We start from the raw sequence: 26,444 nt of genomic DNA, 5'->3' as shown, positions 1-26,444 counted from the left end.
GATCGGGCGTGGAAGTGTGGAGGACATGACAGGTGCAAGCGGTTGGTGGGGGCTGTTTGCGAATGTTGGCTCTTATGTTAAATTCCCAAATCTAACTACTGTGTGTTTTAAGCATAAGGAGTGGGCAGGGCAGTTCGATTTTGTCTGTGAACTAGAAAGTCATGTTTACGTAGCGTGTTTGACAATGTACGAGACAATGGTTACTCATTCTCATGCTGGGGATTCTAAATGGAAAGTTTGTAGCCCAAACAATAACGATATACAGACTTGGGGAAACAGTGACAGAAGGTGGACGTGGGAGGTCCGCCCAAAAGAAAAAATTAGTACCACTATCCAGCCACCTCCAACAACCACCTCCACAGTCCAAGCAGAGGCAATGGAAGCCCCTCAACCCACACCAACCGACCCACCTTGTCCAGCTATGAATCCAGGTCCAGCGAATGGCCTCGTCTTGGTTAATCAGAATAAAGTGTTGTATGATAATGTACACCATGAGCTGGTACCCGTAGTCTTGAACATATCCGGTATTGCCCTGCCCCAATGGTGCTCAACCCAGACTCGAGCACTTTATACGGCTCTGATGGGCCAGTTGATGACTGAAGCAGTTCAGTTGAATGGTGGGCTGCGATCAGGTCCAGAGGGAAACCGGGATAAGCGCAGCCTGATGAATGATGCTGCCACGATATTCAACACAGGGACATCAATGGTTAATGCTATTGACCTAGCGACTGTTGACCAGAAGGTCCGTACCTTGAGCTCCAAGCTGAAGGAGATTTTAGGGCGGGGACAGGGAATTCATAACACCCAATTAAATACAGACCAGGACATGGTGCGGTTAATCCAAAACCTGGCTACCGTGCTCGAAGGTCATGCAGGGACTATCAATAAACTGATCGGGATAGGGAAAAATATTTCAGACGAAGCGAGCAGAAATGATGTTTGCAGCACCTATGGATCCTGGGCACTGGAACAAGCCCGAGAGAATTTAAGACAAATTAACGAAGGGGTAGTTCCTTTATGGGTAACTAACGAACATTTATTTAATCTTTCACGACATAAGGATCATGACTTGACTGGTTGCCAGCTCAGAGGTTTAACACATGTATATAGAATGAATGTCGAATGTATAATGAATAATAATATGTTCCTAGGCATTGTCTTAGTGATACCTGTTATACCTAAGTCAGCACCTGGCAGGACATTATATAGAGTAGAAAACATTGGGGTGATACGGGGGGATTATTATATTCGGTACCATGACATTCCACCGTATGCAGTAGACATAGAAGGGAATATAGTTAGCACCACATTAGAAGGGTGTAGTATAGAGACAACTGCAGTAGTATGCGCACATCCCATATATGAGACACAAGAAGCTAAGTGCGGATTTAAAGCAGAAGCAAATTGTACAATGGAAACAATATTGGCTGCAAAAGAACCAACCCATGTGGCATATATGGGGAATGGGAGATATTGTATTACCACGTGGCAGAAAAAGATCCAATATGGGAGCAACCGGATGTGCCCCATCCACAATCATTCAGTGTGCCTACACCCGCAGGTGCCAGCAAGGGTGGGAAAGGTGGAACTGGTCCAAATATACAAGAGAGGAACGGCTACTATTCAGGTCATGGAGAGCCTTAAGGATAACTTGACACGGTATTTGAACCAGTTCTCTTACGAAATTCCATTATTACCAGAGCACCTAGCCGTGATTCGAGGACAGTCTCAGCAGATATATAGAACTTACTACACACTGCAGCAACAGGTTGGAGCTTTAAAAGATGATATCAAGCAAATAGATTCCTCCACATGGTGGGAGGATCTGTGGAATTGGGGCTCAAACGTGCAAATACACCCCTGGATTAGAAATATCTCTCATGCCCTAGTTCTGCTTCAGCTGATATTAATTATATATCTAACATACTTGATTCATCGTACCAGAAGATCACAAAAAAGGTGGCGCTGGGGGGAGCTTTAACAGGTGGAAAAGGAATTTAGCAAGTTAGAGGTCTGAATTGAAGAGCCAGATGATCTGAACAGAATTTTTTACGTGCCAAAACTGGATACCTGGCCAGTATCAATGGGTTTCGGTATGTAAAGGGGGAGAGGACAGTACCACAATAGTTGGCTAAGTTGGGCCAGGCCAAGGGTCAAATGGGGGGACTGTTAGAGGGAATATAGGAATACAGTAAGAATCTATTTTAAGTGAATGAAATTGCTTGAATCTCCAAGCAGCGAGTGCCAGCCAGTACACAAACAGTTAAAAACCACATCCTCGAGGCCTGTGATCATCAGTACGGTCCTGGGAACCGGGCTGGACATAGAGGAATGCAAATAAGATAGATTAGGTGTCCTAGGAGTCAGACGGAAGACTTATGTTAAAAAACAGCCAAGTTTGAGCCTGTTTTCAACAGATAAGAGAAGAACAGATGGTCTGGCTTAGATAGGAGGAAAGGTCTCTGCCTGGGTGAAAACAGAGATGTACGATGCATGTTCCTGTTACCAGAGGTATCTGTTTAATGTAAACCTATATGTTGACGAGATTGAAATATGAACAATGTTCTTGTACGTGACCATTAATATATAAATTTGTATCACTGTGGAAACAAGCTGAAGTGACAACATATGCGTCGATCTGATACATGGACTGGTATGTAATTCCTGCAGTATGAAAACACTGAATTCATAGTTTAATTGTATGTTCTGGTACAACACTTAGTGAGATTTTGGAGCTAGTATTTAATGTGTAGCTCAGTCTACATTCTGGTTTGCTTATTGTAATTCATTCTGCATCTCACTGTAGGGAAAACATTGTCTGATGTAGTTAACAATTAGGATTTAATTTGTGCCCAAGGTAACATTCGCGTTTGAAGCTCTGGGTTTGTCCTATTTCGATATTCAAGTTGCTTTCATCCCCTGCAGATTGTTTGTTATTACACTGTCACTCATCCGGTTAAATTTTGACTTCCTGCAAGCTAGGATTTTAGTATTTGTTTAGATTTCACCTTTGTTTTCAACGTTGTAATTGAATTTGATTTCATCATGCTCACTTGTAATTAAATATTCCCTTTTTGTTGTATTATGAACCAAGTCCGACCCAATTGCTCAATACTAACTTTATTATGACCGACCATTTTGCCAGTCTGGAACACATGGTCCCTGGAATATATCTTGTGTTTAACCAAAACATTAACAGCTTTCTGGAGCAATGCAATCTATCAGAATATGAGTCTCGCTAAAACAACTGTATTTGTAATCTTCTAAAATCACTTAATTAGCACATTATGCCACTTCATTGCTTGTGCCAGGAGACATGTACAAAGCGATCATTTAATTTGTCGAATCATTCTGTTGCTGGTACGTTTCTAGCCATGGGATACCTGCTCATTGATTCCGACTATCTCTAATACTCCCTTTCAAACGATGCAAGACGGCTAGCCTTCTTCATTTTCCAATTGCCCCATTCTTTCCAAAGTCGTCATAACCTGGTATATTTAGCACCCACTTTTCTTTGCATGATGGAAATATTTCCACTCTTTGTATTGCTTTCATTACTCGTTTTGATACCCATGGTGATGATTTCCTAACCCCCGGAATTTTGGTCTAACCGCGACTAAGAATCAAGTAGGTCACCACTGCGATAGTCAGGGATTGAACGTGGGTTAACTGCTTAGACGGCGGCTATAATCATCAATATACCACCATCACTCACTTGTTAATCCAACGCTCAACATTTATTGAAGCACGACGCACAATATATCTTTCGTATTTTGTATTTGATTGAGAAACTGTTTTGCAATATTTCTCACCATGTTTATGTTATTTCAATCCAATACAACCTGTTCCCGAATTCAATTGCCACGTCACACGTCCCACGTGCAGCCTGCAGATCACAACAGTCTGCAATAAATTGGCCCATGCTGTTTCTCTGGACACATGAACAAGAAAGGATCTGTTGCTGCCCGGGCAGCGGGCCAGGCAAGTCGTTTTGATAGAGACAAAGATAGTGACCAACTACAACGGCGCCATGTAGATATCGACAAAGTACCGAACAATAAAAAATGTTAATTATCCTGGAAGCGATAATAACGCTCTCGCTCTGAAATAACTGCACCAACAAGTCCGTTAAGATAATTGAGTTGCTACAACTAATTCAATACCAAACGTTTAAATTTCACCCTTAGATCATTTTCAGTTCTCAGACTCACCACAGACCGCTCCCACCTTTGCAAAACATTTCGAATTCCCACTGAATATACTAAATTACAGGCCCACGATCCGATTTTCTCCCGATCTTATTCCCATCCATTTGCTTTACCTGCATGATAACTGCTTTAGAGGCTGATCTGTTTGTGATTTGTTTCTGCCTGCTCCTGACCTTCTGACCACCTTGCAGATTACAAATCTCTCTAACTCCACCTAGAAGATTACCAATTCCTAGTGCTCTCTGAGCAAGATAATTCCAACATCTAACAACCTTCTGGGGGAAGATCTTCCTCCTCATCCCCGCCTCAGTTGAGAGACTCCGTGTTTTTATGCTGTTCTAGACACACTGGCTTCACATCTACTCTGCGAACCCCCCTCAGAATCTTATATGTTTCAATAAGGTCGCCTCTCATTCTTCCAAACTCCAGCGAGGATAGGCCCAACTTGCTCAAACCATCATCATAAGGAAACCTCTTCGTCTCAGGAATCATAACAGTGACCCTTCATGGATCTGTTTCCAATGCAGATATATTCCTCTCTGATACTGTAAATATCCATGGGCACAACGATTGATTGCAATATCTGTGTATTCTATTGTAATACACTTGCCATATCTGAATCTCTTGGCTTATACATGGGGAAGTGTAATACTATGGTTTAGTGTGCTATTGATACATGGTTCATTATTGAAAGAATAAATCTCTCTCACACACATACACATTCAACCTCCCTCCCTCTCCCCCCAACTGCGCCCGTCACCCGCAGCCCACCTCCACCCTTCGGGGGCTCTCTCTGGTTGTGTTATTGTGGGTGATATGCACAAACTGATAGGAGCTGTAACACTGGCTCTGTGAACACTGCTGCCGTGTTACAGATGAGACGGTCATTGTCCCCTCTCCTCAGAAAATTCAGCTTTGACAGAGCACCTGGTTCTCTCCAATGAGAATCAAAGGGTCGTCAGAAACAGTCTGTCACTGCCAGAAAATTCACCATCAGCAAGTGCGCAACGATTATTGAACTGGCTGTCTCTGGTTATTGATGTTGTGATCTTTAGTTACACGTCATTGCAGGAGGAGAAAATAAAACAACAAAGTGCGGAGGTTCCGAGAGGAGATCATCTTCATCGTAAAGAAACATATTGATGTGTGTAATCGCAATAATAAACGAAAAACTGATCTGACTTGCTCTGGCCGTGGAATCTGTTCAACAGACGATCTGCGGGGACGAGGCCTTGGAGCGTTTAACAGTTACTGAGGAAGAAAACTACAACTAACCCCCTGGAATCTGGAGCAAAGGCAGAAACGTGGAAAAAAAATGTTCTGGAACATTTACATTTCGTAAAGGTTTTGGCCTGTGAATGTGCAGATGTGAATATTGTGTTAGAGAGAGTGTATAAAAGGGATTGGCGGGTTGATCCAATGTGTGTCCGTTCAGATCATGTGAGCACCGAGTCTCGTTTATGTAAAATAAAGAGTTTTTCCAAAAATGAATCCCCCTGTTCCCCTGCTGAGCCCCATGTTTAGATTTCAAGGCGATGTATGTTGTTAAATTGAAGCTATCAATCGAAATGTAGAGAACACGTCAACGATTGGGTGAGGGGGCGCGATCAGAGCAGCAGGAAAATGGGTTGACGTCAAAAATGGAGTCCTCAGGTCGAGTGAAATCTTTTCAACAGCAAACATGTTTGTCAGATTCAGGAAGGATGTATCCTGTGTCTCCGGAGAGCCCGAATTTCATTGGAATTGGGGAGTTTATGAGGAGAGAGAAACACAGAGAGGCTGGAGGAGCTGGGAGCTGACAGCAGGTTGTCTCTGCCCCGTCCGCTTTCTGCCTTTAAGTTGCTCTGAGCCGCCACCACTGGTTTCATTTCTGATCCAGTTCTGACTGTTAGAGAGATTTTACACAGAGTCTCGGATATGACTGATACTGCAGCCGCCGAAACAGCTCCTCCAGCCGCTGCCGCTCAAGTCAAACCTCCCAAGAAGAAGAAGGCGGCTCCCCGATCGAAGGCAGCCGGTCCCAAGTTAGGCGAACAGATCCTGAAGATTGTGGCGGGTTGCAGCGATCGCAAGGGGATGTCCCTGGCCGCGATAAAGAAAGCTTTGTCTGGCAGCGGTGTCGATGTGGGGAAGCTGGGCTCCCAGATCAGGTTAAGTATCAGGAGGAAGGTGGAGAGCGGCTCCCTGGTGCAGGTAAAGGGACAGGGCGCCTCCGGTTCCTTCAAAATCCCTAAGAAGGAATCCCAGGGGAAATTGGGAAAGAAGGAGAAGAAACCAACAGCCAAGAAATCTTTAGTAAAGAAACCAGCGGCCAAGAAGGTGAAAACAAAGAAACCAGCAGCCAAGAAATCTCCAGCCAGTAAAGTAGCAGCCAAGAAACCCCCAGCGAAGAAAGCAACAGTCAAGAAAGCAGCACCAGCAAAAAAGGCGGCGAAAGCAGCGGCTGGGAAAACGGCGGCGGTGAAGAAACCCAAGAGGCACAAGAAGGTGAATAAACCGTGGGCCAAGACCAAGTCTAAACCAGCAAAGAAAGCAGCGGCCAAACAGAAATAAAGTTTAATTGTAAACCTCGGAACCCAAAGGTTCTTCTGAGAGCCACCATGTCTCTCTGAACAGAGCTGATCCCGCAATAAAATGATTCCTGTCTCGCGGCAGCGCGCATTCTCAAAACAGATAATTACATATTCATGCAAAAGCAAAATCCGCAGATGCTGAATTTCAGCTGAATATTAGATTTATTAAATATCCACTTTCTCTCCCAATGCAGATGTTTGGTAGATTCAGTGTGAGACGTTAACACTGTTGGGTAAAGATCGCTTTATAACATCAATCTGAACACAGGATATTCCCCCAAACAGTTACAATAATGTGTTTGTAAACTGCTGGATCTCTGTGTGTATGAGTTTGATGATGTTACTCGAGGAGATTCTTGTTATAGAATAGACTGTGTTTACGTCGGAATATAACGAGAGCATATTTGAAAGCTCCGGGTTTGCGGAAACTCCTGACTGAAGCCCGGGACTGTAAGGGTTTGTGTGGAGTTTGTAAGAGTTTGTAAGACTGTAAGGGTTTGTGTGGAGTTTGTAAGAGTTTGTAAGACTGTAAGGGTTTGTGTGGAGTTTGTAAGAGTTTGTAAGACTGTAAGGGTTTGTGTGAAGTTTGTAAGAGTTTGTAAGACTGTAAGAGTTTGTGTGGAGTTTGTAACAGTTTGTAAGACTGTAAGGGTTTGTGTGAAGCTTGTAAGAGTTTGTAAGACTGTAAGAGTTTGTGTGGAGTTTGTAAGACTGTAAGGGTTTGTGTGGAGTTTGTAAGAGTTTGTAAGACTGTAAGGGTTTGTGTGAAGTTTGTAAGAGTTTGTAAGACTGTAAGAGTTTGTGTGGAGGGCTGGATTTCTGGTCCATTGGTAATAAACGGGTTGAAATTGGCGGTTGCAGAAACTGGAGGAGGAGCTGACAGATCAGGGGCTGTTCTCTGTCTGTCACTCCGGCTCTCTCCTCCCTCCCGCTCTCTGTGTGACTTTCACCCAGGTTCCTCCCCTCCCTGCTCGCACACCGCCCTTCTCAGTCAGGTTGGGGTGGGCTGCGTAGAATTCGAAAACAAATCAATTCTAATAGGCAGGGGGCGGACCTGGATTCCTCTGTTCTGTCCGTCACTCCGGCTCCTCCGCGCCCCGCATTTCAATCTCTGTTTCGTTCTCAGTCAGGTCGGGGCGGGGTCTGTAAAAGAGGAACGTGAAGCAGCTCATCTCTCATATTCTGCAGCGATCTGAGTGAAGAATCATCATGTCTGGCAGAGGGAAAGGAGGCAAAGGACTGGAGAAAGGTGGAGCAAAGCGGCACCGCAAAGTAGTTCGTGATAATATCCAGGGCATCACCAAACCATCAATCCGCCGCCTGGCTCGCCGTGGCGGTGTCAAGCGGATCTCGGGTTTGATCTATGAGGAGACTCGCGGGGTGGTGAAGGTTTTCCTGGAGAATGTGATCAGGGATGAGGTCACCTACACTGAACACACCAAGCGCAAGACGGTCACTGCCATGGATGTGATGTATGCTCTGAAACGCCAGGGCCGCACTCTCTATGGATTCGGCGGCTAAACAACTCGACCCTTTCTGCCAAGCACACATCAAAGGCTCTTTTCAGAGCCACCCACCGCCTCACAGAGAGAGCAGAGACCTGGGAACGGGAGCTGGGATGGGCTGTGATCGAGAATGTTAGTGCCTGATTTGTTCTGACGGGGAATGTGCTGAGAATCTCAGTTTGCTCGTTGTTTATTTACCCGGATGGCACATTCTGTACTGACAGTGAAAAGTCTCTCCACTGCTTCATGTTTACCAAAGGTTTTGTTTTAGATGAAAAATTAGTCAGGTAGTAATGACAGGACCCGGCAGTTCCTCTGACATCAGCCGTTCAATCCGCCAGTGGAGTTGAGGTTACCATCAGATCAGCCATGATCTCACTGAATGGCGGAGCAGGCTCGATGGGCTGAGTGGCCTCCTCCTGCTCCTAATTCCTATTCGCACGTATGTTCGTGAAGTTACTGACAGGTTTTGGGAAACTGAGCAGTTTCAGCTCAGTCACTCGGCGACCTGGAATTCCCGCAATCTGAGCGGCTGCAGCCAGACTCTGGCTCTGATTGGTCACCCTCTTCTTCGTCGAATTCTTAACCAATCGCAGAGTCATTAACAATAAATTGAAAGTTATAATTGGTTTACTTTCTTCCAATGTGAAAAGCCCGCCAATTACAATTTGAAAAATGCCAGAAAACCCATAACCTTAATTTTCAGGCACCATATGTTATTTTCTCACTTTATGATCTGTTATATTGTATCTCCTGTCACAAAATCCTTGTGCTATTTTAGGAACTGTTGGAATTTGTCAACCTCTTTTCAGGAATCGGAGTCTGTCAGACCAGGACCAGCGGGGAATTCGAGAAGCTCCCTTTCTCCGCTTTTTATCGACACGAACAGCCCAGAATGAGGGCAACGGGAAGGAGGCTGAATCCCCCTGCACCGGTTCCATTTTACCACCAACTCCAGACCTGTAAGCGTGCGGCGATGTTTAGGGTTAGTTGTGCTGTAGGGAGCCATGGCCAATCCTTCAATTGTTGCCTGGGAAATTCAGCACCGACTTTACACTGTTCAACAACAGTCCCTGTCCCAAAATCATCAGTTTCACCAGGATGATGCCGGTTTGAAAATTGTCGGGACAGGTTACATGTACTGGAATTTCATTGGGGTTAGGAAATAGTGAGTGAGAGTGAAAATGATATTTTTAATTTTAAAAAAAGGGGAAAACAAAGACTTCCTTTGTCGAGATGGAAAAGGGCTACCACAAATTGGTGGGTTTTTGAAATGGCCAATTAAAAATAACTGGAACTGAAACTGCGTTTCCTGGGGTTAATTCATTGATTAGATTTTGGATAAAACACTGCCTGGGCGAAAGACAGCAGCTATTTACTGTTCAGGGCGGTTCCTCACAGAGTTTAAAAAGGCGGATTGTAGAGCGGACTGCATTAATAGTCCTTGTATCTGGAATTGTGGTGAATCTGTTGAGAAAATGGCCAGGACCAAGCAGACAGCGCGCAAATCCACCGGAGGGAAAGCTCCCCGCAAACAGCTGGCTACCAAAGCGGCCCGGAAGAGCGCTCCAGCCACGGGCGGAGTGAAGAACCCTCATCGCTGCAGACCCGGCACTGTGGCTCTGAGGGAGATCCGCCGCTACCAGAAATCCACCGAGCTGCTCATCCGCAAACTGCCCTTCCAGCGCCTGGTGCGAGAGATCGCTCAGGACTTCAAGACAGACCTGCGCTTCCAGAGCTCGGCCGTCATGGCCCTGCAGGAGGCCAGCGAGGCTTACCTGGTGGGGCTCTTTGAGGACACCAACCTGTGCGCCATCCACGCCAAGCGAGTCACCATCATGCCCAAAGACATCCAGCTGGCCCGCCGCATCCGCGGGGAACGCGCCTAAAACCCGGCTTCAGCACCAAGTACAACAACGGCTCTTTTAAGAGCCATTAAATCGACAGATGAAAGAGCTGCGATCGCCTGTTAACCACTCCTTCACTTCGACATCGCGAAGACACACTTTACTCCCCTTTGCATCTGCTCTTTTTGGTCGACATTCTTGTAGAATTGTGAGATTACAGATGATGCCTTTGTCAACTGTAGGGTAAATTATACATTTTCAACGCAAATTTACTAGAACTGCGAACATCTTGATGCTAAATGTTTTTTTTTACAATGAATTGCGGCATTTACAATACGTGCAGATAAATTCCGTTCCCAGAGTGAGCTGCTCTTTATTAACGCAACGCTATGAGCAAACAGCGTGTCCTTTAAGAAACCCTGTCATGCAGATAGAATTGATGGCTGATTAGAATCACTTCCCTATTAAATAGTGGTGCACAATAACTTTCTAATTTAGCACGCAGCGGACAGACAATAGGCCACACTTTTACAGATAAAGTGGATGGCTCTGAAATGAGCCTTTATAAAAGAGCCACTCAGACACCCTGGCCTTCAATTCTTCACTTAACCAAAGCGGGAGATGTGTGAGGAAAGAAACAGCGCAATGCAAAGGGGGAACTGAAAATACATTAAAAAAATTCAAGAACAGATTACTTCACTATTACAATAATTAGTTGCCCTTTCTCAGGAGCCTGTGAACACGGCCCTCCGGGAACTGCAGTCCAGCCCGGGAGGAGCGAGACTTGGCCCTGGACTGAGCTTCACCGCCGGTCTTTCCTCTTCCAGACATTTCCACAATCTCACAAACACTTCCACAAAGAATGAGGAAATTATCTCACGTTCCTTTCTCTTATAACTTCGGGAGGAATGGTGCTGCAGGCATTGCTGATTGGTTAATTTGTGTGGCGTGTCATAACGTTGTTCAAATTACCAATCAGATATGTACTGAACTCACCAATACGGAGACTCAACGCAGTGAGGGTGGAAAATAACGGCGCCAAATTCCAACAGATTTTTGTTCAAATTTTAAAATCCCGCCAAATTTTCAAAAAAACCGACGGAACATTGTGTTAATTGGAAATAGGTAATTCAGGATTGAGTATACGAATGTTAGATATACTTAATCTCGCTCTCTCGTTCTCTGTTCTACGATTCAGCTCTATTTGTCTGTTTCTGATTTTCAGTCTGGGTTTATCTGAACCTGAAAACAAGCCGAAAATAACGGCTTGAAATTTACACTTTTCGAAATCGAAAAGGCGGCCGATAGATTTATGCAACAGGAAATGCATTTCATATAGGAAATCCCATTAGCAGTTGACATGGTCTGACGGCAAAGTTTGAAAATTGTCCGTCTCTGATGGGATTATTTCACGTTATATCCCAAGTTCCAGATTCGGTTTTATCATACGGAATCCACACAGGGTTAATCTCTTTCTTTAATGAAGCCCTTAAACCAGCCTGCAGACTCATTTGCATCTTTTTACAAACGGACGGTATATTGTAGATATTTCTGAGTCAAAAGCGGACATTTATGGTGTAAATTTGCCAGCGTTGATACTGAAGGTTCCTACAAAACCGGGGCTAATAGGAAATTAACTGATCGATTATTGAGACCAAACTTGACCAGAACTGGAAACTGACGCATTTGCGTTCAGTTCTCTCTCTTTCTCTTTCCCTCTCTTTTAAAAGGCAGGCAAAGAGGCCGAATAAATGCGTCTGAGACAAAACGCAGAGGGCGAGCGGACGGACATTCATTTATGGGGCGTTATTATATGGGTCCAAGAATTGAGCGACTGATATATCTACAGTAGCCCGAACATATTTATGTGAAATAAGATGAAAAGAACATAGCTCAAAATCTTTCGAATTTGAAATATGGCAAAATAAACATTGAGGTGATACAGCTTTTTCAAGGAGATTGTGGGTGGCTCTTAAAAGAGCCGTTGTGTTTTGAATGTTTTTTCAGTCCATTGTGGGGTTTTACTTGGAGCTGGTGTACTTGGTCACCGCCTTTGTCCCTTCCGACACGGCGTGCTTGGCCAGTTCCCCGGGCAGCAGCAGGCGCACGGCGGTCTGGATCTCCCGGGAGCTGATGGTGCTGCGTTTGTTGTAATGGGCCAGGCGGGAAGCCTCACCCGCGATGCGCTCGAAAATATCGCTCACGAACGAGTTCATGATGCTCATGGCCTTGGAGGAGATGCCGGTGTCGGGGTGAACCTGCTTCATCACTTTGTAGATGTAGATGGCGTAACTCTCCTTCCTCGACTTTCGCCGCTTCTTGCCGCCCTTTGCTACCGGTTTCTTAAAGGCTTTCTTGCCTCCCTTCTTGGGAGCTGGTTTCTTCTCATCAACCATCTTCCGTTTCAGACACAGAAATAAACCAAACCCCTTCCGAGCGCTGATTAATTAGGCAGTCTCCCAGATCTATGCTAATGAAGGTTTGGAAAACAGTGATTCTGATTGGACATTTTTAAAAACAATAACAGCCTCTTCTTTGATATTTTCCTGATTGCTGTCTATAAATATCCAATCAGATTTCGATTTCTCCACAAGTCATTTGTCCTTTTACTACAGCCACGCAATATATTTTACAAGGCTTCTCGCCAGCCAGTTTCTCACTGTGTAAAGATATACCGGGAAATGTTGCCTGGCCGTCGATGTGAGGGACCCTTCTACACAATGATTCCTTCTGTTACTCTGACGCCGGAATCCTTCTGGTAATCTGACGCTGTGCGAACATGAGCGACTTACTCAGTCGGATGCCGTGTGAGGTCAGGTCGAGGCATCGAATCAATGGGTGCATTCTGTTCTTGAAGCTGTGGTACAGTGTGTGTTTTGGATTTATTCTGTACCTGTCAGTTTATGGAACTAGAAATTAGAATCACCCTGTGTTTCTCAGTTTCGGGCACTGTGAATCAGTGTGCCATTGATCGTGTATCTTTCAGTCTGTGCTGCTATCCGAGTGTGCAATTCGCATTCACTCCCAGAACCCAATAATATTTTTGAGCTTAATGCTGGACATGCCAACATCTGATCCGCAATCAGAGTCTAGAATTCAGTCTGTATCTGTCAGTTTCTGGTAGTGAATGGGAAAGTGAGAGTCATAGACAATATCTGGGAATCTTTCAAACATATTCTACATTTGTTTATCTTCACTGCTGTATGTGAAGATTAATTTGGTTAATTCTGGTACTAACATAGTCAGGAACATAATAACCAGGAGCACTACTCCTCACAGACTGGCCAAAGACTGATTCGTATATCTTTTTAGCTGTTATTTCTGGACTCACTTCTCATTTTTAATCTGTGTATATGTGTGTTACATTTTTATTTATTTTTCTTGCAATTTAGTAACTAATAAACTCGCTCTTTCTTTAACTAAAAAAGATAAATAATTAAATAACCAGGAGCAGGAGTCGGCCCCTCAGTCACTCGAGCCTGCTCCGTCATTCAATGAGATCATGGCGAAGGGATAGACTGTGGCAGATATTTAAAGGGATATCTCAGAATTCATGGAATTTTTCGCTCTGATTGGAATGCGTATGTGCTCAGGGGAGGGCCCGCCGTCCATGATTTACTGAGAAAATTAGAGACAGAATCAAACTTCAAGGAAAATCGCAAAATTATGCAAAGATGGTTGGCAGGTCAGAAGATTGGAAATAATATAAAGAAAAGCAAGGAGTGACAAAAATATACATGAGGAGGGAAAATTAGAGTACGAGAGAAAGCTATCTAGTAATATAAAAAAGGATAGGAAGAATTTCTACAGATATTTAAATAAGAAAAAACCTAACAAAGTGAGCTTTGGTCCTATGGAAAGTGCGTCGGCAGAATTGAAAATAGAAAGTAGGGTAATGGCGGATGAATGGAACAGTTATTTTGCTTCGGTCTTCACTATAGACGACAAAAGTAATCTCCTGGAAAGAGCTGTAAATCAGGAAATGGAGGAAATTCCTGTAAATCAGGAAAAGGACGAACTCGGGGAAAATTATCTGGGAAGTGGTATTGAGGAAATTGGAAGAAGTGGCTAGTGAGATAGTTGATGCATCTGCTTTAATTTTCCATAATTCCCCAGAATTGGGGAAGCTTCAATTATATTGGAAAAAAGCAAATGTAACTCTTTTATTCAAAAACGGAGGGAGACAGAAAGCAGAAAACTAGAGGCCAGTTAGCCTAACTTCTGTCATCGGGAAAATATTAGAAGCTATCATTAAAAAAGTTATAGAAGTGCACTTAGAAACAAATCAAGGCAACCTGGCAGAGTTAGCATTGTTTTTTGAAAGGAAAATTATGTTTAACCAATTGGAGTTCTTTGAAGGGGTCACATGTTCTGCGGATAAAGGGTAACAGATGGATATACCGTACTTAGATTTCCAGAAGGCATTTGATAAATTACCACATCAAAGGTTACTGCGGAAAATAAAACCTCAAGGAGTAGGGGCTAACATATTGGCATGGATAGAAGATTGGTGAGCTAACAGGAAGTAGAGAGTTGGCATAAATTGGTCCTTTTTTGGTTAGCAGGATGTGACGAGTGGTGTGCCAGAGGGATCAGTGCTGGGCCCGCAACATTTTACAATTTCTGTAAATTACTTCGATGAAAGGACTGAAGCAATGGCTAATAAATTTGCTGATGACACAAAGATAGGTAGGAAATTAAATTATGAACAGGGCCTAAGGAGGCTACAAAGGGATATAGATATATTAAGTGATTAGGCAAAGCTCTGGCAAACGGAGTATAATGTGGGATAGCCTGAAATTGTTCATTTTGGCAGGAAGATAAAGAAAGAAGCTTATTATCTAAATGGTGAGAAATGACATAGCTCTGAGGTTCAGAGGGAATGGGTGTCCTCGTGCATGAACCAGAAAATGTTAGTATGCAGGTACAGTGGGTAATTCGGAGAGCTAATAGAATGTTATCATTTAACGTGAGGGAATTTTTTTTTACAAAAATAGGGAGCTTCTGCATCAGCTGTACAGGCCACTGGTGAGACCACATCTGGAGTCCTGTGTACAGGACTGTTCTCCTTATTTAAGGAAAGATTTAAATGTGCTAGAAGTAGTTCAGAGAAGGTTTACTAGACTAATACCAGGAATGGGCGAGTTGTGTTATGAAGAAAGATTGGATGTGTAGCCTATCTGTGTGACTAGAATTTAGAAGAGTAAGAGGCGATTAGATTGAAAACCTTCAAGATCCTGAGGGGTCTTAACAGGGCGAATATGGAGAGGATGTTTCCTCTTGTAGGAAAATCTAAAACTCGAGGCTCACTGTTTATAAATAAGGGGCAGCTCATTTATGACAGGGATGAGGAGATTTTGTTTTTTCTCTGGGCGCAGTGAATTTGGGCATTCTCTTCCTCAAAAGGCGGTGGAAGCAGAGTATTTGAATATTTTGAAGGTAGAACTAGATGTATGCTTGATTATTGAGGGGATGAAAGGCTATCGGGGGCAGACAGGAATATGGGGTTGAGGTTTACTTTTGCGAGATCTTCTTTCATGCCCTCAATTAAGTTTAAAATATTTGTCATGGATGCATTCGTTTCTCCCTCAAAATGAGTGTAAAATTCAATCACATTATGAACGCTGCTACCTAGGGGTGCCTACACTATGAGGGTATCAATTAATCCTGTCTCGTTGCTCAATACCAGGTCTAGTATAGCTTGCTCCCTGGTTGGCTCCAGAATGAGCTGTCCTAAGAACCTATCCCGAAAACATTCTATGAACTCCTCACCTACACTACTTTTGCCCATATGATTTTTCCAGTTTATATGTCGATTAAGATCCTCCATTATTATAGCTGTACCTGCCTGACAAGCTTCCAAGATCCATTCTGTTATCATCTCTCCTACCGTGTAGTTATATAGGAACCTGTTCATCACGTCCACAAGTGACTTCTTGCCTTTATCATTTCTCATCTCAACCCAAACCACTTCTATATCCCTGGCTTCTTGAACTTAGGTCATCCCTCTATAATGTGCCAGTACCATCATTAATTAACCTCTATCTCTTTTCCTAACTTTGTGTCATTCCTAAGTGTCACCAAACCTTCATTGCCCAGGCCCCAATCTATGTCATCCTGTAGCCATGACCCTGTAACAGCAATGAGATCATACTTATTTATTTCTATTTGCACTATCAGTTTATCTGTTATGTTTTGAATGCCACATGCATTTATATACAGAGAGTTTAGTTTTGTCCTTCCATTGTTTTTGCAGCATCTAGCCTTATCTGCTGATTTACTCTTAGGTTTATGGTATTTGTCCCTTCCTGTCATGGTCTGTTTATCATTTCCCATATTAATACATTTCTTTCTTGCGATGTCTCTACTCTTTGAAAATGTGATCGCTTCCACTATTCAGTTTAAAACCCTCTCTACTTCCCTAGTTATACAGCTTGCAAGGATACCAGTTCCAGCACAGTTCAGGTGTGGACCGTCCCAATAGTCTCTATCCCAATTTCCATAACACTGGTGCCAATGGTACATGAAGCTGCAACTCACTTTCTCCACACAAGTGTTTGAGCCACCATGCATTCATTTCTCTAATCTTATTTGTCCTCTGCCAATTTGAACATGGCTCAGGAAATAATCCTTTGAGCTTCTGCTTCTTAATTTCGTGCCTAACCCCTCATTCTGACTTTGCAGAGCCTACTTCCTTAACCTGCCCATGTTCTTGGTACTTACATGGACCACGATCTGCCTCCCACTGCATGTTGCTTTCCAGCCCTGAACTCATGTCCCAAACCCTAGCACCAGGTTGGCAACAGAGTGTATGGACTCTTCCTCTTTGCTACAGAGACCAGTGCCAATCCCACTCAATATACTGCTCCATACTACCACTATATTCCTTTTTATTCCCCCAACTTGAATGGCTTCCTGTACCACGGTGCCATGGTCAGTTTGTTCATCTAACCTGCAGCCACTTCCCTCATTCAAACAAGCTGAGAGAACATCAAACCTATTGGACCAATGCAGACTCCTGCCATCTGGGTCCCATTACCTGCCTCATTCGCAGTCGCACCCTCCTGTCTCTGACCAAATCAGAAGACCCTACTCTGAGATGTATTACTGGCCCCTGTATAAAGCATCAAGGTAACTTCCTCTCTCCCTGATGTGTCAGAGTCTGTAACTGATCCCCCCAGCTCAATAAATCTGAGTCGAATTTCCTCAAGCCATGTACACTTACTGTAGACGTTTGCTCTGGATCACAATGTTATCCAGGAGTTCCCATATGCTGCAGTTCTGACATATTACCCGTCATGCTATCCGTAATGCGTTTTGAATAATACATTAATTATATTTTTCTGTTATTTATGTTACTTTCTTATATATTTTATTAACTTCACCACAAATTTGTGTACTATTGTAAACATTGGGGATAGAATATATCTTACCCATGTGCCAGATATTCAACAAACAGCACGCTCCTTTCCCTGTAGTGGAGCGAGAACCAATTCTTATGGGGTGAGAAGGATAGAAGAAGGAAACAATGATCTGCTTTCCTCCCCCTCCCTTCACCGAGCTCCCATTTCACCAACTCCAAGTCTTCACTCAGTTAGCTCAGCTGTGCTCAGTTTGCCTTGGCTGTACTAAAGAACCCTGAATTTATAGTAAACTGAACTGCGGCAAAAGTAACCAGATGGAACTAGTTAACTAATTAACTACACAAATCCTACAGCTGAGAGTGAGGTTACCCTTTCTAAACTGAAAAAAAAATTAGCCTGCTCACACAATACTTTCCAGTTACTGCTAATTACAGGCTAGCTTAGATTTTAAGAGCAAACGTTCAGAACAAAATTAATACTTTCATGTCCCCCCTCACCAAACTCAAGCCTTTAGCCAGCTTGGTCACCTGCATTCTGTTTCGAACTGTATGTGTGAGTGGGAATAATTCTATCAATCTGAGGCAAAGCATATGGGAGTGGGATTAATTCTGTATGGCAGTGGTACTGTACTTGACAATGGGAGTCATTCTGTCAGACTTTGGTAGCACATATGAATGTGGGATTATTTCTATCAGTCCGTGGTAATGTACTTGAGAGTGGAATTAATTCTGTAAATCAGTAAGATGTTTGTGAGAATGAGATAATTCCGCCAGGTGGTGATACTGTATGTGAGAATAAGCTGGATTTTGTCTCAGTCATGCTCTAGTACTCTGCCTGAGTGTGACATTCATTCTGCAAATCTCAATCCCTGATGCTGTGCACAGCTGTGAGATTCATTTGTCTCTATGAAACCTTAGTTCTGAACGTATGTTCCTGAATGTTAAAAACAAAATCTGCGGATATTGGAAATCCAAAACAAAAACAGAATTACCTGGGAAAACTCAGCAGGTCTGGCAGCATCGGCGGAGAAGAAAAGAGTTGATTTTTCGAGTCCTCATAACCCTTCAACAGAACTGGGTGAATCCAAGGAGAAGGGTGAAATATAAGCTGGTTTAAGGTGGGGGGTGGGGGGGGTTGGGTGGGGGAGTTGGGTAGGGGGAGAGAAGTGGAGGGGGGGTGGTGTTGTTGTAGAGACAAGCAAGCAGTGATTGGAGCAGATAATCAAAATATTGGTTGGTGATAATATCACCACCTTCAACACCTCTGTGTTCTTTTGTTCTTTTGTCTGTGACATCTTTTGATTATCTGCTCCTATCACTGCTTGTTGTTTCCTACAACCACACCACCCCCCTCCACTTCTCTCCCCCCACCCAACCCACCCCCCCCCCCTCCCCCCCACACACACCTTAAGCCAGCTTATATTTCACCCCTCTCCTTGGATTAACCCAGTTCTGTTGAAGGGTCATGAAGACTCGAAATGTCAACACTTTTCTTCTCCACCGATGCTGCCAGACCTGCTGAGTTTTTCCAGGTAATTCTGTTTTTGTTCCTGAATGTTGTATGTTTAACGTCTGTGCCACTGTGTGAATTTCAGATTCTTTCTACATCTCTACATCTCTGGGACTGTTTGAGGTTCTTTCAATACCGAGTTCTACTGTGTGAGACATTAGATTCATTCTGCCATTCTCTATCTCTGGCACTGTCAGTGAGTGTGTGATTTATTCTGTTTCTGTATATCACTGATGATGTGAGTGCCTTGCCTTCATTCTGTATGTGTCAGTGCCTGGAAACGTGTTGGATTTGTTGGGTACTTCACAGTGTCTGGTTCTCTATGTGAATATGGAATTTATTCTGTCGCTCTCAATCTTTGATGTTGCTTGTGACTCTGGGATTAATTCTGTATCTATATTCAATAGTTATCTTAGGCATAGTGTTGGAAATGAGTTAACATCTTACATCTTTTTAGGAAGTAAAACTACCATCCCAATCCTTACTCAGTCTGGTTTATATGTGATCTCAGAACAAAGTAAGCAGCTTATACCTGAACTGCCATCTAAAATGTTTCAAGCAAACCATTCAGTTCTATTCAAGAAGTCTGCTCACCAATACGTTCTCCAGGGCAGTTAGGAATGGGCCCAAATCCTCTGATTTAAGACAAGAAAGTTCACATATCCAGCAGCCACCAGTCTGAAAATTTCACCATTCCAGTTTTAAGTTCAAATAATCATGTTCCATTCCTTCTTTTCAACAATACAACAAATGATTTTCAGTCTTATCAAGCGGCATTGATACATATAAATGCTTAAACGTGTCAGACTTATCAACTGAAATTTAAACCTGTAATTATCTGACATCACGATATGAATGATGAGCCTCAGTAATGAATAGTGCAAAATGGAAGCCTGGATGCAAATTAAATTCAATGATTGGAAATCAGGTGGAGTGTGTGTGTGTGTGAATCTGTCATTTGCATCCTGGACATTTCAGGCTTCTTACTAAGATTGTGAACGTGGAAAATGAGCTTCTAAACCACACAAACCACAGTCCTTGCCTAGAGATAAAAGAAGGAAACGTATTAAACTGGAACCAAATTAATTAATTGTTCATTTCAGAAGATAAATCAAATAAAAACAGGTATACTTCAGTCGGAGGATTGGAATAGGTAACAGACACAGCTGGGCGCAACCATAACTGCTATTAAAGAATGGAAAGGGTAATAGGGAAGTGAATGGGAGCTGATGGTATTCGGGTGGATTCCATGATAAAACTGAGGGTTTATAAAATCTGCTTTGTAACAGTTTGGCAGACTGAAGCTGATGGCGAATTATTCCTATTGTGGTTAAAACCCCATCAGTAATCAGCATTGGCTAAGGCAATTAAACCTGGAAAGCATTCATTTCCAGGGAATATGATTGATGTCTGTAAAGCAACCAATCCAGTACACGTGGATAGATTATTTGAGTTGGATAGGCAGGAGATGTATGTTTTCAAGAAGGAGTTAGATATAGCTCTTGGGGTGAAAGGGATGAAAGGATATGGGGAGAAAGCGGGAGCAGATGATCAGCCATGATCATGATGAATGGTGGAGCAGGTTCAAAGGGCCGAATGGCCTATCCCTGTTCCTATTTTCAGTGTTTCTAGGAGGGACATAGAAAAAAGGGAAATTAACAAAAAAAGGTTACACTAAGTCAAAGGAGGAAGAAGTTATAGGGCATGAGAAAAGGGGTGCTGATTGGCTGGCAAGCTGACTCCACTTGTTCGAGACATTGCCATGAAGAATTCACCAGGAAGCTGTGGCCCTGCATGTTTTTGTTTAATTCAAGGTAGGTGCAACACCTGTACATGTTCCTTTTGCCTGCAGATAACAGGGCCCTGCACATGAATATATGTAGCCTCTAGCATGTGCAAGTGAGCCACATTGTGAAGAAGAAGGATCTTCAGACATTTAGTTGAAGAAGTAGTGGCCATTTTCCTCAGAGGAGTGAAGCTTGAGAGGAGAGGGTGGAGGTATTCAAAATATGCTGACTCTGGTCACAACAGCTTGAGAAAAAATGTGCCAACTACTGGATGGGTCAAATACCAAAGGGCACAGATTAAGGTAATTGACAGAAACAGTGGATACTTTTTGGAGAAACTATTTCATGCAGCGAGTGGTTAAGATCTCAGATGTGGGTCCCGACGCAGAAACAATCGAGGTAGTCAGGAGATAATTGGGTTACTATCTGAAAAGGAAGAATGTGCAGGGTTGAGGACAGAAGGTGGGGAATGACACTGGATGTATTACTCACTTGAAGGCCTGTTGTCAACTCAAAGGGCTGTACCTCATTTTGTCCTGTGACATTAACACTGTGTGTGTGTGTGTGTGTGCATGTGCGTGCAAGTTTAGATGTGCTTGATTATGTTGATTATCCTTCTGTCAAAATCTGGTGCTGCATAAGAATGTGGAATTTGTTATGTTTCAGGCAGGAGTGCTACTGGATCTGAATGTGGGATTATCTGGATTATGTTGGTATGGTTCAGTCGTGTATGCAAATCTGAGAATCAGTCTGTAAGAAGCATTATTTAATAGTGTCTGTGTGTGTGTGTCATTCCGTGTGAATTTTTGATTATTCCTGACTTTCATTGGTACCATATGTGTGTGTCAGATTGGTTAGTGTCATTTGGGCTCAGGTATTGTGACTGAGTGTAGTAACTGGCTGGTAATGGACATGTGCTCAATAATGATTCGGAATCTATCAGTCTCTGCTACTCTATGGCAGTGTGGGTTGCATTACATAACCTTCAGTCTCTTACACTGTTTACCAATCTAGATTCATTCCATGTTAAGTTCAGTGCAGAAATAGGTCATTGATGCTGTTGGTTAAAGGAATAATTGTGAGTTTGGCCTCATATGAAATCCCACTCTGTGTCATCTTTTATGTGAAACTCCATTGATATGCAAGTGTAACTCAGTTTGTACTAATCAAACTAATGCTGTGTCATTCAACCTGTTTCTGAGTAAGAATTTTAACTTGGCTTTTGAGCTCAGTTTGCAGCGATAGAATTAGTACAACATCTAACAGTCTGAAACAAAAACAGAATTACCTGGAAAAACTCAGCAGGTCTGGCAGCATCGGCGGAGAAGAAAAGAGTTGATGTTTCGAGTCCTCATGACGAAGGGTCATGAGGACTCGAAACGTCAACTCTTTTCTTCTCCGCCGATGCTGCCAGACCTGCTGAGTTTTTCCAGGTAATTCTGTTTTTGTTTTGGATTTCCAGCATCCGCAGTTTTTTTGTTTTTTTTTATCTAACAGTCTGATACTGTATGGGTTTTTTGGACTGCTCTGTGATTTGTACCTCAATCTGTACCAGTCATTTTGATAAGATATCGCTTAGATTAATAATTTAGTGAGTTTCAATCTAGAATGTGAGTTTGTATCTTTGTAATTGCAGCTAAGAATGATTCCCTAATCAGTGCTGCCACCTCACCTGCCCTTTTTTCTTCCCTATCTATTTCTGAATACTGTATTTCTGAATATTCAGCACCTAATCCTCATTCCTTTATAAACCACGTTTCCTTCATTGCCACTATATCATATTCCCACATTGCTGTTTGTCCTTCAAGCTCATCAACCTCATTTATCACACTGTGTGTTTACATACATGCATTGTAAACTGGTCTTTGTATTCCTCATAGGGCTTCTTAATCTATTTCTAGCTAATATGGCATTGCTCCCTTCTCTAGTATTATCCATCACTCTCCCTCCTCTCTGTCCTTATTCCTTTCTGGTACTTCTATTAGCTGGTGACCAGCACCCTGCCAATTTAGAATAAATCTTCACCAACCACCCTAGTGAACCATAAACTAAAATTGGACTTGGTGCCTGTGCTTACAGAGTACAATGGATCAGAACTCCACCAAGTTAGCCTCTTGGCCACTTCTGTTCCCTGGGAGTGACACTGTACTTACTGTGTGTGAGGAGCTGGTTCTCTTCGCCTTGTGTTGTAGAATCACAACATTTATTCTGCTGCTTTCAAGTATTCGCCTTCCAGAAGGAAAATGAAAAGATTTTATTCTAATTTCAGAAGAGATGAGGTAGAAGATAGAAAGAAATCAAAACAATTATTAAATTAATAATCATTCTGAACAACGCAAAATCAGAGGTTCAAGAAGGCAGCTTACCACCACCATCCCAAGGGCAACTCGGCATGGGAAATAAATGCTTGCCCAGCCAGTGAAGCCCACATCCCGTGAATAAATAACGAAAGGTAAGACAAACAGAGAGTCTCTGAATCCACTGCAGTCCTGCAGCACTCAGCTGCTGAAAACCGGGGACGTTGTTCCTGTTACATCAATTTCCTGTCACCCAGAAACAACCCACTGCTCCAGGAGTGGGACTGAGTGACGGAGCAGGGACTATTGTGTAGGTCAGATTTCTAATTGCCGCTCCCATGGACTAAACGTTCAAGTGAGAGCAAACAGCCGCTGTTTAAAATGTGTCTGCATTAACGGCTGTTTTAAACCATCTTCTTCCACTCACGGGCAGTGCTGGGGAGGGCAACGCGCAGAATGCTGCACAAATTCCGGAAACACAAACATTGAAAAATTCGGCCCATCGTGTCTGCACGTACCTGACGTCACTTTCCAGCTCTTGCCCTGTGAATCCTGTAGGTTCCAGCAGCCCAGTGCAGGTCCAAGTGTTTGTTAAAGGCAGTGATGAGCTGTCCTCCCCCAGCTCTGCCTGGGACTGGAAGAAGATAGTTTCACACAGCCGCCAATGGAGGGATTCCGCTCCCGGAGGAAGGGAACAAACAGCAGCCTCCTGGGAGGAGGGAGACAGAATGGCAAGAAGCTGTTATTGAAAATCATTGCTGCTTACTGTCCCCAAAGGAACAATGAATATTTCTGATTGTGTTCCAACTTCCCCAGTTTGTTGCTTTTCGACAGTGAAGAGTGCGAACAGAGCTGAACAGTCAGGATGTGGGGAGTTAGACAAGCAGCAGTTATTACAGGCTCCAGCTGATAACTGGGACTGACACGTTTTTACCAGACTGATTTGTGTCTGTTGAATGCTTAATTAAAACTGAGCAATGAATGGAAATCCGACCTGAACGAAGGCCCCTGTTCCACCCGGCATTCCCATCAGCAGTGCAGGGTTTCGGTTGTACCTGCATCTAGCTGACAATTGACAATGTTTGTATTGCTGCAGTTTCTTTGTGGTTGTTCATTATGATTATGGACTGAGAGCCTTTGTATTTTCTCCCTTACCCGTATTTGTTGTAAACCAAGCACACTTTTCTACAGGGAAATCATTGGCGGGACCAGAATAAATGTGATGTTTCCTCCTCTGGTATCACAGTGATCAGTGCAGACATCACCTCACACACAGTATGTACATTCTAATTTACAGTGCATCAGTTGCACAGTCTCAGACAGTAGAACTGTTTCCAGCGGTACATTTTCAAACCAACAATTAAACAGAGCAGAAGAGACAGACATTGTTTCCATGTCACCCAACTCAGTACCACTGACAGGTAGATACATAAATCACAGTCCAAATTCTCACCCACTATCAGATTATCTGCGTGTCAGTTCTACATTGTGCAAGAGTTTGCTGTAATTAAATTAAATACCAAGGTAGAACTGAAAGATATTAGAACCTGAAATGCAGACTCACTTTCCAATTTGAAACTCACCCACACAATTAACCTCAAGGATGCAAAACAATTTATTAGTACAGACCGAGATAGAGACCACATACCAGTCCGAAAAGTTCAGAGTATCAGAATGGCAAATATTGTATTCATTCTCACAGAGCAAACTGAGCACAACAGACAAGTTTACAATTTCCACAGTCTGATTGAATGAAAATGTATCAATTTGATTATTACAGAGCGAATTACGCTTACACAGCAGTGGAGTGTTAGATACCTGAGCTTTCACAATTGTGTTCACACAGAAAGGGATTTAATACCAGGGCAAACTCACAATTACTTAGTTAAAACATACAGCATCACTGGCCTGTTTCTTATCTGAAATTTCAACATGGACTGAAGCTAGACTTGTAAACAGTCACAGAAACTGAAGGTTATGTAATGAATCCCACACTGTCACAGAGAAGCAGAGACTGACAGATTCAGAATGATTACCAACGACATGTCCAGTACCAGAAACTGACAGATACATACTGAATACTACACTCAAAATTCCTGAGCCTGAATAATATTTCATTTATCTCACACAGACATAAAGTACCACTGACATTGAAAGATAGTCACAAACTCACATCAAACACAAACACTCACACAGCCACACTCACACACACACATTATTAAAGAATGGGAGTTTCAGAATGGTTCCCATATTTACATTCAGGACCACTGAACTATAATAAAATAATCCCACACTCAAACCATGTACGATATCCTGACAGTTATAGAAAGAATCTTCCATCCACAGCCACACGTGTTACCAGTGACTGACAAATACAGCCAGAGTCCTACATGTAAATTCACTACCAGAGGCTGATTAATACAGGATTAATTACACAGATACACACAAATAAAGACAAACACAGCCCCATACATACACTCAACCAGAGACTAACAGATACAAAATGAATTTCCAGTGCCACTGAACAATTCATGTTGAATCCCAAACGCTCATTCTGTACCAGAGCCTGATAAATACAGAAAGAATGCCTTACAAACAGGATAAAGCTTCACAATTACATAATCAGACACCAATTACGAAAGACTGGCAGTTACTTAAGGAGAAAACACTCACAGTATCACGAAGTGGTAAATAAAGAATAAATTCCACAATCAAACATTACAAAGTCCAAAAGATACGGAATGAATCTCTTGCATGTACAGTATCAAAGACTGACTGATAAAAATTACGCATTCAAAAGTCACACTAATAGAATGCCAAATTGAGAATGAATCATCTTCTCACATTCAGGTTCATGAATCACAGATACAGGTTGAATCGCAGATCTACATCCTGTGCCAGGTGCTGACAGACATATAATTGCTTCCACCTTTAAATATAGTACCAGAGACTGACTGGTAGAGAATGAACCTGAATCTCACATCGAGCAGAATAGATGGACTGACGCATTAAACTTCTGAAATAAGAGCGCAAGTTGACTATTTGGCTATTCGACCTACTCCATCATTCATTAAGACTGATGTTCTACCTCAACTTCACTTTGCTGCACTCTCCTTACATCACTAGCATCCCAAATCTATTGACCTCTGTCTGGAACATACTCAATGGCTGTGCTTCAAAATCTCTCTGGGGTAGAGAATTCCAAAGCTTCTCAACACTTTCAGTGAAGAAATTTCTCCTCATATCATTCCAAAATGGCCAATGCTGTGATTTGAGACCACATGTTCTAGATTCCGGAGCCAGGAGAACTATTTTCTCAGCATCTACCCTAACAAGCCACTTAAGAGTTTTATA

At 42.8% G+C, this 26,444-nt stretch overlaps 4 protein-coding genes across 4 annotated transcripts; 3 read left to right on the top strand and 1 right to left on the bottom strand.

The window, feature by feature from the left end:
* The first annotated feature begins 6,125 nt into the window (after nt 1-6,125).
* LOC121274511 (histone H1-like) lies at nt 6,126-6,761 on the top strand. The gene has a single exon (XM_041181848.1). The coding sequence runs from the start codon at nt 6,126-6,128 to the stop codon at nt 6,759-6,761; it is 636 nt and encodes a 211-aa protein (XP_041037782.1).
* A 1,229-nt stretch (nt 6,762-7,990) lies between these two features.
* On the top strand, nt 7,991-8,302 carry LOC121274487 (histone H4-like). Its single transcript, XM_041181826.1, has one exon. The coding sequence runs from the start codon at nt 7,991-7,993 to the stop codon at nt 8,300-8,302; it is 312 nt and encodes a 103-aa protein (XP_041037760.1).
* A 1,462-nt stretch (nt 8,303-9,764) lies between these two features.
* On the top strand, nt 9,765-10,198 carry LOC121274600 (histone H3-like). The gene has a single exon (XM_041181938.1). The coding sequence runs from the start codon at nt 9,765-9,767 to the stop codon at nt 10,173-10,175; it is 411 nt and encodes a 136-aa protein (XP_041037872.1). The 3' UTR covers nt 10,176-10,198.
* Nucleotides 10,199-12,122: 1,924 nt separating this feature from the next.
* On the bottom strand, nt 12,123-12,530 carry LOC121274581 (late histone H2B.L4-like). Its single transcript, XM_041181910.1, has one exon. The coding sequence runs from the start codon at nt 12,527-12,529 to the stop codon at nt 12,155-12,157; it is 375 nt and encodes a 124-aa protein (XP_041037844.1). The 5' UTR covers nt 12,530; the 3' UTR covers nt 12,123-12,154.
* Nucleotides 12,531-26,444: the final 13,914 nt, after the last annotated feature.

Source organism: Carcharodon carcharias (assembly GCF_017639515.1).
Source record: "Carcharodon carcharias isolate sCarCar2 chromosome 37 unlocalized genomic scaffold, sCarCar2.pri SUPER_37_unloc_1, whole genome shotgun sequence".
In the NCBI taxonomy this organism is placed as follows: Eukaryota; Metazoa; Chordata; class Chondrichthyes; order Lamniformes; family Lamnidae; genus Carcharodon; species Carcharodon carcharias.
Note: the sequence above shows the minus strand (reverse complement) of the source record. Positions and strands in the feature narration are given on the sequence as shown.

Bases quoted from the DNA above. Each gene is read 5' to 3' on its own strand.
- LOC121274511 (XM_041181848.1), top strand. From the start codon at position 6,126: ATGACTGATACTGCAGCCGCCGAAACAGCTCCTCCAGCCGCTGCCGCT.
- LOC121274487 (XM_041181826.1), top strand. From the start codon at position 7,991: ATGTCTGGCAGAGGGAAAGGAGGCAAAGGACTGGAGAAAGGTGGAGCA.
- LOC121274600 (XM_041181938.1), top strand. From the start codon at position 9,765: ATGGCCAGGACCAAGCAGACAGCGCGCAAATCCACCGGAGGGAAAGCT.
- LOC121274581 (XM_041181910.1), bottom strand. From the start codon at position 12,529: ATGGTTGATGAGAAGAAACCAGCTCCCAAGAAGGGAGGCAAGAAAGCC.